This window comes from Heterodontus francisci, chromosome 3, assembly GCF_036365525.1.
Source record: "Heterodontus francisci isolate sHetFra1 chromosome 3, sHetFra1.hap1, whole genome shotgun sequence".
NCBI lineage: Eukaryota > Metazoa > Chordata > Chondrichthyes > Heterodontiformes > Heterodontidae > Heterodontus > Heterodontus francisci.
In genome coordinates, this window is record NC_090373.1 from 136,188,685 (window position 1) to 136,206,966 (window position 18,282).

At 42.8% G+C, this 18,282-nt stretch overlaps 1 protein-coding gene across 7 annotated transcripts in view; it reads left to right on the forward strand.

Moving 5' to 3' along the window:
• Positions 1 to 18,282, forward strand: part of ahi1 (Abelson helper integration site 1) — a 407,526-nt gene that overhangs the window by 52,819 nt on the left and 336,425 nt on the right. For all 7 annotated transcript variants that reach the window (XM_068026173.1, XM_068026175.1, XM_068026181.1 and 4 more), the window contains exons 7-10: positions 4,729 to 4,921; positions 6,395 to 6,490; positions 9,198 to 9,383; positions 13,859 to 14,014. In XM_068026173.1, coding sequence (XP_067882274.1) covers positions 4,729 to 4,921; positions 6,395 to 6,490; positions 9,198 to 9,383; positions 13,859 to 14,014 — 631 coding nt within the window. The remainder of the gene's footprint in view (positions 1 to 4,728; positions 4,922 to 6,394; positions 6,491 to 9,197; positions 9,384 to 13,858; positions 14,015 to 18,282) is intronic.

The window sequence follows — 18,282 nt, forward strand, 5'->3', positions numbered from 1 at the left end:
CTAACTCACTTGGAACATCCCATAACTCTTGCATCAAAAAAAATGATTTTGCAAATTGGTCATCAGCAATGTTAGGCCATACTTTGTGTAACCAAATATAGCTATTTAGTCATATTGTAATTCTCTCATGCTTACTTTGAATACCATGCACGCAATATTTTGCAAAACCACAAGCCAATAAAGATGCTCAATATTACAGGAATGATTTTCATATATATGTGAGTAAGATTTGTCTGTGGTATACTATAGTTTGTATTATTAGGCAGCATGTAACTGGTGTTCTGTGTTTTGGAATACTAAATTTGGTGACTGACTCTGTTCAGACACTGATGTGTATGTCATAGCTAATGGTCTGAGTCAATCTGCAAGGTTAGGTGAATAAAAGTACCTAAATTCACAGTGAAAGACTTGTATTTATGTAGCATCTCACATATTTCTGAAGTGTTCCTAAAGCCTTCAGATACAATTAATTACTTTGAAATGCAGTGACTTATGCAGCAAAATGCTGCAAATAGAAATGAATGGTCAGTTGATGTATTTTCTACTTGCGTCAGCTGAGGCAGGATTGTTGGCCAGGATACCTGGACAACATGCTACTCAGTAACTTCATGTGATCATTAATAGCTACTAGACAGGGTACTCAGTGTTATCAGTTTAATGTCTCATTCAAAGAAGCAAACCTGACAATGCAGCACTCCCTCGGTGCTGCACGTAATACTACACTAGATTAAGCCTGGAATAGGGTTGAACCCTTGAATTTCAGCTAAGCCAGGCTGAGGCTGCCATTGAGCTTAGTTGTAACTGCAAATGGCACAGTGGCGCAGTGGTTAGCACTGCAGCCTCACAGCTCCAGTGACCCGGGTTCAATTCTGGGTACTGCCTGTGTGGAGTTTGCAAGTTCTCCCTGTGTCTGCGTGGGTTTCCTCCAGGTGCTCCGGTTTCCTCCCACAGCCAAAAGACTTGCAGGTTGATAGGTGAATTGGCCATTATAAATTGCCACTAGTATAGGTAGGTGGTAGGGGAATATAGGGACATGTGAGGATGTGGTAGGAATATGGGATTATTGTAGGATTAGTATAAATGGGTGGTTAATGGACGGCACAGACTCGGTGGGCCGAAGGACCTGTTTCAGTGCTGTATCTCTAAATCTAAATCTAAAAATCAAACCAGTAGAATGAGGCATAAACATTTATATTTTGTTCTGTTACTGAAATATGTATTAAGTATTTCATATTGGTGCAAAATTGCAAAAAGACTGGATTACAATAAAACTGCCTTTAGAGTACACATTGAATGCAATTAGATCATAATAAATATGGATAGGAAATCGACATCATTTTTAGAATAGGATAAAGACCAAAAGTTCCAATAGGCCTGTCCACTTTCATTTGATACTCCCTTAAATGCCTGAAATTTATTTGATTTTGTTTTTTGAAGATGTATTTTTTTTCTGCCAGGGCAAGGTCTACCTTTAGAGTCACAGCACAGAAACAGGCCCTTCGGCCCATCCTGTCCATGCTGGCCATCATGTACCTATCTATTTGAATCCCATTTTCCAGCACCTGGCCCATAGCCTTGATTGCTGTGGCGTTTCAAGTGCTCATCTAGATACTTCTTAAATGTTGTGAGGGTTCCTGCCTCTACCACCCTTTCAGGCAGTGTGTTCCAGATTCCAACCACCCTCTGGGTGATAAACGTTTTCCTCAAATCCCCTCTTAACCTCCTGCCCCTTATCTTAAATCTATGCCCCCTGGTTATTGACACCTCCGCTAAGGGAAAAAATGTCTTCCTATCTACCCTATCTATGCCCCTCATAATTTTGTATACCTCAATCAGGCCCCCCCCACCTTAGTCTTCTCTGCTCTAAGGAAAACAACCCTAGCCTATCCAGTCTGACTTCATAACTGAAATGCTCCAGGCCAGGCAACATCCGGTGAATCTCCTGTGCGATCACATCCTATAGTGTGGCGACCAGAACTGTACATAGTACTCCAGCTGTGGCCACAACTAGCGTTTTATTCAGCTCCGTCATAATCTCCCTACTGTTATATTCTGTGCCTTGGCTAATAAAGGCAAGTACCATATTTGCCTTCCTAACCACCTTATCTACCTATGCTGCTACCTTCAGTGACCTATGGACAAGTACACCAAGGTCCCTCTGACCCTCTGTACTTCCGAGGGTCCTACCACCCATTGTATATTCCCTTGCCTTGTTAGTCCTCCCAAAATGCATCACCGATCCCTTTGGTACACCACTGGTCACAGGCTTCCAATCGCAAAAACAACCCTCGAACATCACCCTCTGCCTCCTGCCACTAAGCCAATTTTGGATCCAATTTGCCAAATTGCCCTGGATCCCATGGGCTCTTACCTTCTTAACCAATCTCTCATGTGGGACTTTATCAAAAGCCTTACTGAAGTCCTTGTAGACTACATCAACTGCTTTACCCTCATCTACACATCTAGTTACCTCCTCGAAAAATTCAGTCAAGTTTGTTAGACTTGATCTCCCCCTGACAGCCATGCGGACTGTCCTTGATTAATCCCTGCCTCTCCAAGTGGAGATTAATCCTGTCCCTCAGAATTTTTTCCCTTAGTTTTCCTACTACTGATGTTAGACTCACCAGCCTTTAATTACCTGGTTTATCCCTGCTACCCTTCTTGAATAATGGGACCACATTCGCTGTCCTCCAATCCTCTGGCACCTCTCCTGTGGATAGAGAGGATTTAAAAATTATGTCAGAGCCCCTGCAATCTCCTCCCTTGCCTCACAACAGCCTGGGATACATCTTATCTGGGCCTGGGGATTTATCTACTTTTAAGCCCGCCAAAACCAGTAATACCTCCTCTCTTTCAGTGCTAATTTGTTCGAGTATATCACAATCCCCCTCCCTGATCTCTATACCTACATCGTCCTTCTCCATAGTGAACACAGATGAAAAGTAATCATTTAAAACCTCGCCTACGTCCTCCGGCTGCACACACAGATTGCCACCTTGGTCCCTAATGGGCCCTGCTGTTTCTCTGGTTATGCTCTTGCCCTTAATATACTTATAAAATACCTTGAGATTTTCCTTTATCTTGCCCGCCAGTGTTTTTTCATGCTCCCTCTTCGCTCTTCTAATTACCTTGCTGTGCTACTGCAGAGAGTATCTTGGAGTGGTTCTGGTGCACACATTGGGAGATGTGACTTCACATTAGTCTGTGCACTGCTCGAATTCCCCTTCCCTTAATGAGTACTAAAGGTTAAGAATGCATGGGCAGAAACAATTCCATGGCACTGTTAGGAAAAGAGTAAGGGAGTTCTCCCAGTATCATGGCCAATCTATCAACAGATAGCACCAAAATATGTTACCTGCTCATTTATTGTTGACCTTTTATTGTAAGAAAATTGACTGCTGGCCTTGCCTATAAAACTAGTGTCTGCACTTCAAAAAAACAATTAGCTGTAAAGTGCTTGTGACATCCTGAGGTTGTGAATGGTGTTATGTAAATGCAAGTTTTTTTTTCTTGGAGTTAACCCCACTCCACTAAGGTGTTATCCATGGCTTAGTTGTTGGCACTCTTGCTTCTGAATCAGAAGGTCGTGGATTTAAGCCCCACTCCAGAAACTTGAGTGCAAGATTCAGGCTGATACTCCAGTACAATACGTAGTGGGTGCTATGATGTTGGTATTGCTTTAAGCTGAGATGTTAAACCGAGACCTTGTCAACCCTTACAGGTGGATGTGAAAGATTGCACAGCATTATTTGTAGAAGAACAGGAGTGTTCTCCCTAATGTCCTGACCACCATTAGTCCCACAGCTGCCTTCACTTGTTTGGAAAAAAATAATCTGGTCATTATCATGAAGCTGGGAATATTGGTATGCCCCCACCCCTATATACTGGACTCCAGATCACTTTTATGCAACAATGTTAAGTGACCACCGCCTGCCGCCCCCCTCCCCTGAGTGGCATCACTGTTCAGACATACATTGCCTTTTACAAATCCCTACTGGCTGTCCTAATGAAACCATACCTTCTAAATGGTTGATATTACCCTGTATTTCGGCCTCTCAAAACTTCCTACTACTAGTTAGTTATTGTGTCTGTAGCTACCTGGGATTTATCCCTTCTTTTCTGAACAGGTATGACATTTTGTAATCTTCCAGTCATCTCCCACAACTTTCAGATCCATAAGGATGCATGAAAGTTTGTAATCAGAGTCTCTGATACTTCCTTTCTGATTTCCCCCAGCATTCATATCCTAATTTTAAATTAACTTTTGTTTTTAGCTTTTGGCTCTGATAATTTCAAAGTAGTACTGGTTAATTCAGTCAAATTGATTTTACAGATTGAAATATTGATAAAGCAAAAATCAAAAGCTGTGTGTCTTGAAACCTGTTGATTTTGGGCGTTGCTGATGTAGAAACCTGAGATGCACTGTGTCCTAGCTTGACACATGACCTATTTTTAAACCAAATAACCTCTTTGAGCAACATAAGTTGTAGTCTGGTTTAAACAAATGCAGTCAGTATGGGCAAGAACCTAATGTTGTTTTCAGTTGCTTAATCAATACAAGATTTTGCTTTTTTGCATAGTTTAAGTGTTTGAAACTGTTGCGCTCCATTTGTTAAAATACATTGAATTTATTATCCAAACCTTTGCTGAAATAAAAAGCTCTTGGAGATTTGAAACTTTAAGAACATTTCCTCCTTTTTTGTTATTCTAATTGTTTCACTTTAATAGCAATCGACATGTCACTTCATATTATGAGCAAGAGAACGTGGAGCACATCCTTCCCATCATGACACAGCATTACGATTTTAGGAAAAAAAAGACACCAATTCCAGCATGGGAAGAACAAATTATCTTCAATGAGCGATTTGGTTACTTTCTTCAGGAGTTAATGGATTCACCTTGTACCCTTCTGTTCTTTGAGGTATTAAACATTTGGATTGGATATTGACATGCTGATTCTGTACTATACGCTTTTTTTAATACGCCAATTATACCTAGGTGAATAGTATAGTATATTTTACCATGAGCAGGCTAACGTTTTTGAATCTTTTAGTTTAAACACATTCAAGCCCATCAAATTTCAAGCTAGATCTAAAGTGAAATCAGTAGTATAGTCCTTGTTTTTTTTTTGCTGAATTCACAGTTATGCCATTTTGCAAATCCTAAACCCCTAGATCTCCATTTATGGCTATGGAGCTGAAATCATTTTGAGTTTTAATTACACTTTTTATCAGTATAATTGGTTGTATACCATGCAAGTTAAACTGGCAGATATCGGAAGATTTTTCCATATCATTGTGCATTGACAGGGTTCTGTTTTCAGGCTTAGTGAAGTAGAAAAAGGGATGAAGACCCATTGCATCATATGTTCACCTCCACTACACTGCCCTGGCATTTCTAGGCTTCCCCAAGGTAGAGTAGCTTAGCCTGAACCTGAAGTAAGTGCAGACTTAGTTTGAAACATTTGAGTGAGACAGAATAGGGTGTTCCTTGCCTTCTGTAATTTCTTCTGTATGTAGCTCTGGTGCTGCTCAGTGGAGGGATACCTGAATTAAAATGTGGCATTGGGATTTGTGCTGGGATCACCTATGGACAGGAAACTCTGTGGGGGTCCTAGGGATAGTCTGAAGAAAAAAGATGGAAACCAGTATGAGTCATTTGTCTCCCCTCCCAGCAGAATCCAGAGAGTCTGGGCAAGTTAGAGGGCACAGGAACAGATGCAGGCTTGGGTGGCCTACAGCTGCACTCCTGCCATCTCTTGACCCCCATGCACGAACAGTTAAGACCCAGGAGTGCATCTTTCCCCTCACAGGCACAGTACACCTCCTATACTTTATGACCCTGCCGGAAGCCTTGAGTTAAAGACATCACATCATCTTTTTAGCCAATTAAAATTGAAGATAAAAATACGTATTTAGGGTTTTTACCACATTAGTGACTAATCTGCTCTAAAGTGATGCCAAATGATAAATGTCTAGACTAAAGTCAGATTTATCCCTTTTTAAATGTATTCTGTATAATAAATGCCATCTGGTTGATCTTCACAGTCGTTTAAAAATCTTCCAGTTTGATAGGGAATTAGTATTTTCCTCTCATGAATAATAGAAAATATTTAGTCATTCTACCATGTTCCCTAATCTTTGATCACCTCCATCAATTTTTCCTTTAGAGTTATAGTTTTCTAATAATACTTTTACGATCCTGTGATATTTTTCATCCTTTCCTATGCTACTGACTTGTAAACAGCAGCCTCTGCAATGATCACTGTCAATTAACAACCTGGTGTTCATTATTTAAACTGTATTTTAGAGCTACTCTGAGCTAAATGCAATTTAGATATTTTGCAGTGTTTTGGTTTGTTTGACGCTCTAAGCAGATATTTTGATACTTTTAGATCCTTGAATTTGTAAGTATGGATGAAGCCAAAGTCAACTATGCAACTCAGCGTAATGAAGGAGGCTGGCGTAAAATAGCATGGGCATTTCTAAAGGTAATATGTTATGGATATTGCCTGAATTATGCTTCAGAACATGGCTATTGTCTGCAATATTTTCAAGATCCCGGCACATTTTTGTTTGACATAAGTCAATTCTGATTTAGTTGTGTTTCATAAGACCAGTCTGGGTGTAACTACCATTCAATAAGATAATTTTCATAATTATTCACAACTTAGTTGGGTTGGGGATGGTGCCACTAGTAGGAAAAGGAGATTGTGTGTACAGCAATTAAAAAGGGAGTGTCCTCTTTGGCTGCTGAAATTGAAGGAATGCTGCAAGATGGGCTGCCCTCTTTGTCAATCCCCAGCGCCATCCCAAAGGTCAGCACTGCATCATGCTTGCAGGAAGTTGCATCCAAGATTTAGGCCACCACTGACTTTTTCTGTGCACATGCAAGCTTCACATAGCACGGTAACCATAGATGTCTTTATATCACACAACTCAGTATCTGTCCCTCTGCTGATCCCAACCCTGAGGAGGCAGGTTAGCTCAATCATTCCCTGGTCGGTTTGCTAGAGCCTACAGAAATTGGTGATGGCATCTTGGCAGGTGCAGTCAAACCGACAAAGCTGGCTCTTGATCACTCTGGAAAACCCCCTTTTGTGCCATTCCATATAAAGGATAGCATGCTGAAACTGAGATGCCACTGCAGAACCTTTCATCTTAACAGTTAAGCATTCACATCTCTGTGATAACACTCAGGTTTGATCTGCTGGCACAGCTTCTGACGGGAAGTGGAGTCCCAACCAGCACAAAGTCTGCCAAAGCGTAATGTTATCTCTGAAAATAGGATGGCATAGAGCACCTTTTGGACAGCCTGACCTGCCTGGTGTCCTTGCAAATCCTCCACTGCCTCTGAATACATCAGCTCAGAGGATCCATATTGGCAACCCTCTAGTGCTGATAAAGGAAGCTAGATAAAAAAGAGTTCTGATGAAAGGTCACAGACCTGAAATGTTGCCTCTGTTTTTTCTCTCCACAAATGCTGCCTGACCTGCTATTTCCAGCATTTTCTGTTTTTGTTTCAGATTTTCTGCATCCACATTATTTTGTTTTTGTAAAATATAAGTAAGAACCATACACCCAAGTGCTAGCAGAAAAATAAAATCTGCACATCCTTTAAATGGCTCCTTTCCATCAGGTTTTCATGGGCATTCTGGAGACTTGGCATCTAGCACAGGTGAGAATGAAAAGGCGCACAGCACTCACCCCCACCCCTTTTTACATAATACAAATGGAGCTCTCACCTTTTTTTGGTTTCATATGTCTGTCCTAGGCCCAACTGGAAGAATTAGCTGGGTGCAAAGAAGACTAAAATAATTTTCCTTATTTTGTGTTTCAACAATCATCTTTGATTTTACTCCTCCTGTCCTACATACTTGTAGTGGCGTGAATTTGCAAAGATTTGCTCATCACTTGAGAGTCTGAATAAGTGGATTTAAGCAGACTTTTTAACTATATTTTCACAGCCTGACTCTTTTTTTTTAGATAAGTTTGTTGTCAGGATTTGGGTGATTTTATTCTCTAATTTCCCTGAGAAGTTTGTAATCTTATGTTATGATTGTTTTTGTGGCTTGCTTTGTGGTATCAAGAGTCAGTCATGCAGTGCATGTGGAAGCCAGACCAAGTGCAGATAGTATTCTCCTCTGGATGAAGGACATTAGTGAACTAGTTAGGTTTATGTGTTTTTTTTTCTGGTTCCAACCCTAATTTTATTGAATTCAATTTCACAACTTGAAATGGTGGGATTTGAACACTCAACCTCTAGTGGTCCAAGTCCAGTGAAATAATTGCTACATTATCATAGCCGTATATGTCCACATGTGCTGTTGTGAATACCAGTCAAAAACAGAAACTAACCAGCATGAGACCATTTGCAACATTTTTCCCTGCCTGGGTAAGGTTGCCTAGCTCATCACAGAACAAAATCATTTTACTGCTATGTAGTACACTTAGCCCACTAAAGCCTGATGGAACATTTAAGGTCCTTTTTAAAAATATATATATTTTTCTCTATGTAAAGGTTAAAAAAAAAAGGAGCACTCATAAAACAATGACAGTTCAGTAAAGATTTTTTTTCTTTTTTTACGCACAGAGGAAAATATTCCCATTGGCCCTGCGATTCCTCGGGCTGGAGATAACAGTCTGGTTTTCACCTGGGGCCCCAATTAGGCTAGGATTCCATCCTGTTTGTCCTGGCCTTTTTAATATTTAGTCGGAGGCTGTAGTTGGATCTTCTACTGATTCCTCTTAACTTTTCCACCCACATTTCCGTGTCAAGGAGACATATTGTGGGGGGGGGGTGTGGGTGGAGTTCCTGGGCTTCGCTGGGAAGGCCTCAGTGGAACTCATGTCACCTTGGAGCAAGTGTTCCTAATTGACACCTTTAGAAAAGCCCTGAACTTCACTAGATCCCAGAGGGGATTGCATACCTTGTCCGGAGGCTGAATTGTTCTTTTTCAAGCCAGAAGTTAAAGAATGGTGTTTTTCTTCTTTCCCACAATAAGATTGGATCTCTGGCCGAGGGCAGGTAGAGTGGATCCCCAGAAATTTGGAGCCATTGTCTTTTATATGTGTTTGCATTTGTTTGTTACTTTATAAAACTGTATGATATTCTCTCCTTCGATGAATACTGGAAATACAGATGCTTCAGTTAGCATGTCCAACATATAAACAGACATCTCTATTGTTATTAAATAGCTGGTAGGTGCTAATGGAGTGTTGAATATTGATCGGAAACTCCGCCTGCAGTTGTATTATCCACCTGCAAAAGTCAAGAAGCTATCCAATTCCATTGAGGTGTTTGAATGGTGGAAGAAACGCCCGTGGAATCGTTACCCTTCAACTTTGTACGTTACAGTGAAAGGCTTAAGGCTACCTCAAAATGTGAGTCCTAATTTAAGAAATTTCAAAAGGCTGTACATATTGCTGTACATTTTCATGAACTGTTAATTGCGTCTTGAAGCCTTACACAAAAAGGTTTTAAAGCAGCAGTGCATAGAAAATCTTCAAGTAGCTTTTTTTCAACAAAAAAAAATGAGAAAAACAAAATGTTATGTAGAAGAATCCTTTAGAATTTATTCACAAATCAGTCAAATTCTTTGGAAGGAGTATTTTTGATTGTCATATTACAAACAACAAAATATGCAAGACTGTAGCTTTCATTTGTTTACATGTATCCTTTTGTGTTTTTTACCCAGGAAAACTTGGGACTAGACTATGATTATAGTAGGAGGAAAAGGCAGATGCATCATTCAAGCATAAGCCACAATATAGTGATAGTCAGATTAGAATTACAGCTTGCTGTTATGTTACTGCTATTGATTTGGTTGATTTAAACCTTGAAGGGAATGGCATTTCACTTGGTTTTCTCTTAGATGGTTCTCTCCTTGCCACTGTTTTTATAGTATTAGATTTTGATCAGTGTTTATAAGTGGTCTGCCGTGTACATAACATGCAAACCAGTGTTGGTATTATGGGGTGGGGGGGGGGGGGGAGGGGGTGGGAGTGGGATGTGTGGAATTCAACTTGCAGCCATGTATTTTTCCACTGTAAAACTACCAGGGTGCTGCTTGATGTAACAAAAACAAAAAATGCTGGAATCACTCAGCAGGTCTGGCAGCATCTGTGGAAAGAGAAGCAGAGTTAACGTTTCGGGTCAGTGACCCTTCTTCGGAACAGATTTCCAGCATCCGCAGTATTTTGCTTTTATTTTGCTGCTTGATGTAATATTGGCTTGAGACAGTTTTCAGTGTTAAGGATGTCCACCTGAGACAGCGGCCAGCTAGTTAAAATGCGCATTGGGATATGACACCCATTGTAGGACCCTCCCCCCGCCCCCCAAACAAACACCAGGCCATGCAAAATTCAGGAAGAAATGGGCGGAGCTGGCAGCATTTATTTGAGGTACTAAGCCAAATTCATCTCTGTCCTCAGACCAGCGCAGACTGGAGTATAGTGATATTACAGTTATTGTGGCACAAGTTAAATTTCTCTGCAATAATGTCATTAGACGTATTTTAAAAATTAGAATGGTTAGGACTGTTTATTTTAAGTATTGCTTTCTTTTCCACTTTTAAAATCATTTGTAATGGTGACTTGTAAAATCTTTCATAACCATTTCATATAGGTTGATCTAGAACATCATTTCAATAATGAGCTTGATACTGCATTCTCACTCACTCCAGGATGCTGATGTAGTTAACAGGAGCTGTTATTGAAATGCCATTTTGACAGCAGCTGTTACAGAAACTCTTTGCTCAGCGTGATAGAGCCACTCTCAAATGGCTCGGAACGCATACTATCCATCTGCCTGCCCACCGCCTCTGGTCCAGTACACCTACTCAGCATCTATGCTCCAAAACTCTGCTCCCCACCTGAAGCTAAAGACCAGTTCTACGAGGAACTCCATAATATCATTAGTAGCATCCCCAATACCGAATATCTGTTCCTGCTGGGGGACTTTAATGCCAGGGTTGGGGCCGACCATGACTCATGGCCCTCCTGCCTTGGGCGCTATGGCATTGGAAGGATGAATAAGAATGGACAGAGACTGTTTGTTTGAGTTGTGTACCTATCATAACCTCTGCATTACCAACTCGTTCTTTCATACTAAACCCTGTCACCAGGTTTCTTGGAGGCACCCAAGATCACGTCGTTGGCACCAGCTGGACCTCATCGTCACAAGGCGAGCCTCTTTAAACAGCGTTCAAATCACACGCAGCTTCCACAGTGCGGACTGCGACACCAACCACTCCCTGGTGTGCAGCAAGGTTAGACTCAAACCAAAAAAGCTGCATCACTCCAAGCAGAAGGGCCGCCCGCGCATCAACGCTAGCAGAATTTCTTATCCACAGCTGTTACATAAGTTTCTAAATTCACTTGAAAAGCCCTTCAAAATACTCCTACAGGGGATGCAGAGACCAAGTGGGCCCACATCAGAGACGCCATCTATGATTCAGCAATGACCACCTATGGCAAACGTGTGAAGCAGAATGCAGACTGGTTTCAGTCTCACTTTGAAGAGCTGGAACCTGTCATAGCCGCTAAGCATTGCACTGCTGAACTACAAGAAAGCCCCCAGTGAGTTAACATCCGTGGCACTTAAAGCAGCCAGGCGCTGCACAAATGACTACTGGCAACACCTATGCAGTTATATTCAGCTGGCCTCTGACACCGGAAACATCAGAGGAATGTATGATGGCATTAAGAGAGCTTTTGGGTCAACCATCAAGAAGGTCGCCCCCCTCAAATCTAAATCGGGACACAATCACTGAATAACGCAACCAAATGGACTGCTGGGTGGAGCACTACCTAGAACTGTACTCCAGTCACTGAGACCGCCCTCAATGCAGCCCAGTCTCTGCCAGTCATGGATGAGCTGGATGTACAGCCAACAAAATCGGAACTCAGTGATGCCATTGATTCTCTAGCCAGCGGAAAAGCCCCTGGGAAGGACAGCATTACCCCTGAAATAATCAAGAATGCCAAGCCTGCTATACTTTCAGCACTCTACGAACTGCTTTGCCTGTGCTGGGACGAGGGAGTAGCACTACAGGACATGTGCAATGCCAATATCATCACCCTCTATAAGAACAAGGGTGACCGCGGTGACTGCAACAACTACCGTAGAATCTCCCTGCTCAGCATAGTGGGGAAAGTCTTCGCTCGAGTCGCTTTAAACAGGCTCCAGAAGCTGGCTGAGCGTGTCTACCCTGAGGCACAGTGTGGCTTTCGAGCAGAGAGATCCACCATTGACATGCTGTTCTCTCTTCGCCAGCTACAGGCGAAATGCCGCGAACAACAGATGCCCCTCTATGTTGCTTTCATTGATCTCACCAAAGCCTTTGACCTCGTCAGCAGCCGTAGTCTCTTCAGACTACTAGCAAAGATCGGATGTCCACCAAAGCTACTAAGTATCATCACCTCATTCCATGACGATATGAAAGGCACAATTCAGCATCGCGGCGCCTCATCAGACCCCTTTCCAATCCTGAGTGGCGTGAAACAGGGCTGTGTTCTCGCACCTACGCTGTTTGGGATCTTCTTCTCTCTGCTGCTCTCACATGCGTTCAAGTCTTTAGAAGTAGGAATTTTCCTCCACACAAGATCAGGTGGCAGGTTGTTCAACCTTGCCCGTCTAAGAGCGAAGACCAAAGTACGGAAAGTCCTCATCAGGGGACTCCTCTTTGCTGATGATGCTGCATTAACATCCCACAAGGAAGAGCGTCTGCAGAGACTCATGGACAGGATTGCGGCTGCCTGCAACGAATTTGGCCGAAACATCAGCCTCAAGAAAACTAACATAATGGGACAGGACGTCAGAAATGCTCCATCCATCAATATTGGCGACCACACTCTGGAAGTGGTTCAAGAGTTCACCTACCTAGGCTCAACTATCACCAGTAACCTGTCTCTCGGTGTAGAAATCAACAAGCGCATGGGAAAGGCTTCCACTGCTATGTCCAGACTGGCCAAGAGAGTGTGGGAAAATGGCGCACTGACACAGAACACAAAAGTCCGAGTGTATCAAGCCCGTGTCCTCAGTACCTTGCTCTACGGCAGCGAGGCCTGGGCAACGTATGTCAGCCAAAAGCAACGTCTAAATTCATTCCATCTTCGCTGCCTCCGGTAAATCCTTGGCATCAGATGGCAGGACCGTATCTCCAACACAGAAGTCCTTGAGGCAGCAAACATCCCCAGCATATACACCCTACTGAGCCAGCGGCGCTTGAGATGCCTTGGCCATGTGAGCCGCATGGAAGATGGCAGGTTCACCAAGGACTCATTGTACAGCGAGTTCGTCACTGGTATCAGACCCATCAGCCGTCCATGTCTCCGCTTTAAAGACGCCTGCAAACGCGACATGAAGTTCTGTGACATTGGCGGGGCGAGGCGGGGCGAAAGTGTGGCGCGTCGAAGAGACTTAGCAGTTGGCAGGAAAAAAGACAGAAGCGCAAGGGGTGAGCCAACTGTGTAACAGCCCTGACAACCAATTTTATCTGCAGCACCTGTGGAAGAGTCTGTCATTCTAGAATTGGCCTTTATAGCCACTCCAGGCGCTGCTTCACAAACCACTGACCACCTTCAGGCGCTTGCCCATTGTCTCTCGAGACAAGGAGGCCAAAGAAGAAGAAGTGTTACAGTTACATTGTGTGTTTTTGTGATAGGCTCTCTATTCTCATGAACTGTATGCAAATAGTACAAAATAGGGAGCTAAAAAAATTCTGGTTCAAAAAGTTTCCTAAATTATAACAGTGACTAGATTTCCGAAGTACTACGATGGGTGCAGGATGTCCTGAGGTTGTGAAAGGCTATATGTAAAAATTTAAGTTTTTCAAGTTGTTGTACCTCTTAAATAGGTGAATCCTTCTGTACGTTCCATGATGGCTACTCAACAAGAACAAGGCAATATTTCGTACAGTGAGCTTCAATCTGAGTTGGCGCAGAGAGGTCTTCCATCAAATCTAGATGACCAGAAGTTGGATCTTTTGAAATGGACCAGACTACCTGGGCAGGTAAAGAAGCTTTCTTAACCTATGCTGTGATTACGTTAGAAATAAAAATCAGGAAAGATGTCAAATGGGTTACCGATTCACTATCACCCAATTTAGACTATTGCCCAAAGTCAAAATTACTCCCACTGCATTTATAAATTTTGTTCATTTTTTTTTGTATTGATTGTATTCTTCTGAAGCACAGTGGCGCAGTGGTTAGCACCGCAGCCTCACAGCTCCAGCGACCCGGATTCGATTCTGGGTACTGCCTGTGTGGAGTTTGCAAGTTCTCCCTGTATCTGCGCGGGTTTCCTCCCACATGCCAAAGACTTGCAGGTTGATAGGTTAATTGGCCATTATAGATTGCTCCTCGTATAGGTAGACGGTAGGGGAATATAGGGACAGGTGGGGATGTGGTAGGAATATGGAATTAGTGTATGATTAGTATGAATGGGTGGTTGATGGTCGGCACAGACTCGGTGGGCCGAAGGGCCTGTTTAGTGCTGTATCTCTAAACTAAACTAAACACCCATTCGCACAGCTGTTGGACTTCTTAGAAGTCCCCTTTGCTGATTTTGTGTTTAGGAAAGCAATGCAGTACTGTACTAATGTGCCTCTGGCTTGTCGTAGTCACATGACCTCTACCATGAGGCACTCACTACTGGCAGCTATCACAAGGCCAGTTCAATAAAGATATAGTACAAGCAAGACTGTTGTCCTGTGAGCTCATAATATGGTTTCAGAGTGGAGCTGAGATTGTGCTGAAGAGCTGTATAGAAACACAGCTACTAAAAGAGAAACACAGGAATGTTCAGATCTGCTAAAAGCCTCAGGAAGTCACAAGAAAGGAACAAAGCAGTGCTGAAAGCACTGGTTAAGATATGACTGCAAATCTTCCTCTCCTGGCAACAGTCGAAATGAAAGGTGATATGAAGCAGAACTGGCAATTTTTCCACTCACAATGACAAAATTATAAAACTGTGCCAGGTTTAATTCACAAACCAAAGCAGCAACAAGTAGCTACATGTTTATCACTGGGGAGAGACTGTTACAAAATGTACATCACCCTAAATCTCTCGGGAGAACAAAAAAAAAGTGGACAGCAGATATTTTGAAAGCCTTGAGGGCACGCTTTGAACCCCAAGTGAACATAACTTATGAACAGAATGTGTTCGCTATAAGGGCCCAAGGTGAAAAAGAGTCCATTGATCAATATGTGACCTCATTAACACAGCTTGCAGAATCCTGTGAATTTGCGCAACTGAATAATGATCTTATTAAAGACAGGATTGTATTAGGCATAAAGAGATCCCGCAGTGAGAGCACGCCTACTGAGAAGTGAGAAACTTACTCTCAGGAAAGCGATCGACGTGCAGAAGTACTGAGGTTGTAAATCAGCAGCTAGAGGAAATTCATGGCAGAACAAACCAGGCCCTGCATGATGCTGATGGACATTCCCAGCTGACAGGGCAGAAAGATCAGACAAAGAGCAGGATGCAAATACTGTGGAGGACATCACACAAAGGGAAGGAAGGCATGTTCAGCATGGGGAAAGCAGTGTTCTCATTGCAAGAAGCTGAATCATTTTGCACACAAGTGTTTGGCTAGAAGGAAGCACAACAAGCACAAGTTAATGGGGTCACATATTAATCAATGGACTCTTTTTCACCTTGGGCCCTAATATTGAACACATACCGTTCATAAGTTATATTCACTTGGGGTTTAAAGTGTGCCTTCAAGGCTTTCAAAATATTTGCTGCCAATTTTTTTGTTCTCCCAGGAGATTTCGGGTGAAGTACAAGTACTGGAGAGATATCAGCTGAAGATTCTGACAAATCACTATGCATCATAAAATAGGTTGGTTCAGTCACGTCGATAGGTGATGAATGATTTGTGACTGTTGGAATGATGACAGCAGAAGAGCATCAAGTCAACATAAAGGGCTGAATTTTACCAGCCCCCGGGGCGTCTGGGGTCATGGTGGGGGGGTGGGGGGGGGGGGGGTCCAGAAAATCCTTACGGGAGAGGTCCCGCCCCATTTTACTGGCAGAGGCGAGGCCTCGGGATGGCGCCCCTTCTCCCCCCGCTGCTCGGCAAAGAAAAACTTAATTTACATTTGTAAATAAATGCTGATAAAGAAATAATTACGTACCTCGTCGTGATGGCTGTCCCAGGCCGATATTCTGCAGGAGTCCCGCACCTTTGGACCTCCATTCGGAGATCTGAGGCATAACAATGGTGTGGAGTGTGGAGGAGTGAAATTTTCTGGCGGGGAGGTGGTTGGGAGCAAGGAAAACTGTTAGTATTGGCTGAGGGGATAGGAACAGGAGTAGGCCATTCAACACATCGAGCCTGCCCCGCCATTCAATGTGATCGTAGCTGATCATCCACTTCAATGCCTTTTTCCCACACTATCCTCAACCCCTTATGTCATTTGTATTTAGAAATCTGTCAATCTCTGCTTTAAACATACTCAATGACCGAGCTTTCACAGCCCTCTGGGGTAGAGAATTCCAAAGATTCACAACCCTCTGAGTAAAGAAGTTTCTCCTCATCACTGTCCTAAGTGGCTTCCCCCTTACTTTGAAATTGTGTCCTCTGATTCTAAACTCCCCAAATAGGGGAAACATCTTAGCTGCATCTACCCTGTCTATCTCTAAGTATTTTGTAGGTTTCAATGAGATCACCTCTAATTCTTCAAAACTCTAGAGAATACAGGCCCAATTTCCCCAAACTCTCTTCATAGGACAGACATCCCAGGAACAAGTCTGGTGAACCTCCAATAATATCCTTCCTAAGGTAAAGGGACCAGAACTGCACACTACTCCAGGTGTGGTCTAACCAAGGTTCTATACAATTGAAGCAAGACTTCACTACTGTACTCAAATCCTATCACGATAAAGGCTGACGTACCATTAGCCTTCCTAATTGCTTGCCGCACCTGCATGTTAGCTTTGTGACTTATTGACAAGGCCACCCAGATTCCTTTGTACATCTACACTTTCTAATCTCTTACCATTTAAGAAATACTCTGCACATCTGTTCCTCCTACCAAAGTGGATAATCCCACATTTTTCCACGTTATATTTCATCTGTCACATTCTTGCTCACTCACTAAATCTGTCCAAGTTCCCTTGAAGCCACTTTGCATCTTCATCACAACACACATTCCCACCTAGTTTTGTGTCATCCACGAACTTGGAAATACTACATTTAGTCCCCACATCCAAATCGTTGATATCTATTGTGAACAGCTGGGGCCCAAGTATTGACCTCTGCAGTATCCCACTAGTCACAGCCTGCCAACGCGAGAATGACCCGTTTATTCTTACTCTCTGTTTTCTGCCTGTTAACCGATCCTTAATCCATGCCAGTATATTACCTCCTATCCCATGTGCTTTAATTTTGCTAACCAACCTCCTGTGGGGGACTTTATCAAAAGCCTTCTGAAAATCCAAGTATACTGCGTCCCCTTTATTAAATCTGTTGGGAACATCCTCAAAAAAACTCCTGATTTCCCATTCTTAAATCCATGTTGACTATGCCCAATCAGATCATTATTATCCAAGTGTCCATTTATCACATCGTTTAAAATAGATTCCAGTTTTTTCCCAATGACAGATGTCAGGCTAACAGGTCTGTAATTCCCTGTTTCCTCTCTCCCTCCCTTCTTAAATAGTGGGGTGACTGTTGCTACCTTCCAATCTGCAGGAACTGCTCCAGAATCTATAGAATGATAGGACGAGGTTGAAGGGCAAAGACAATGAAGATTGGGGAGGAAAGTTCAGGATGGGAACAAATTTTCTTTTCGTAGGGAAAATGCAATAACTGAAGTGTTTTGTCATTTGGGGGTGGGAGAGGGCCTTCGATCTTTTATTAAATTTAGAAATTTAAATTTAACATCCATTTCACTTTAAAAAATTTAAATTACTGGTAAGGGCTTGAAGCCCTTTAAAATTGGTGCCAGCGCCTGCGCCATGGCGCTGGATGCCGTTGCCAAGGATGGAGCGTCTGCCCCGTCTGTGTCATTGGGGGCAAGCGTTCTGCCCGCTCCATGTCAATGAACTGCCGCACACAGCGGTAAGCTATAAAAATTCAGGCCAAAGTGTCAGTTAGACACTGGTGCATCATGCAACATCATGACCTTCACAGACCTGTGCGAAGTGGCACAACATGCCAATCCATAAATGAAGCCCTCGAAAGTAAGGTTGAGGCTATATGATGACCCCATACTAGGGACGAGAGGACAAATTCCTCCGGGAGCCCAAAGCAATGACCAGAATGAAGAT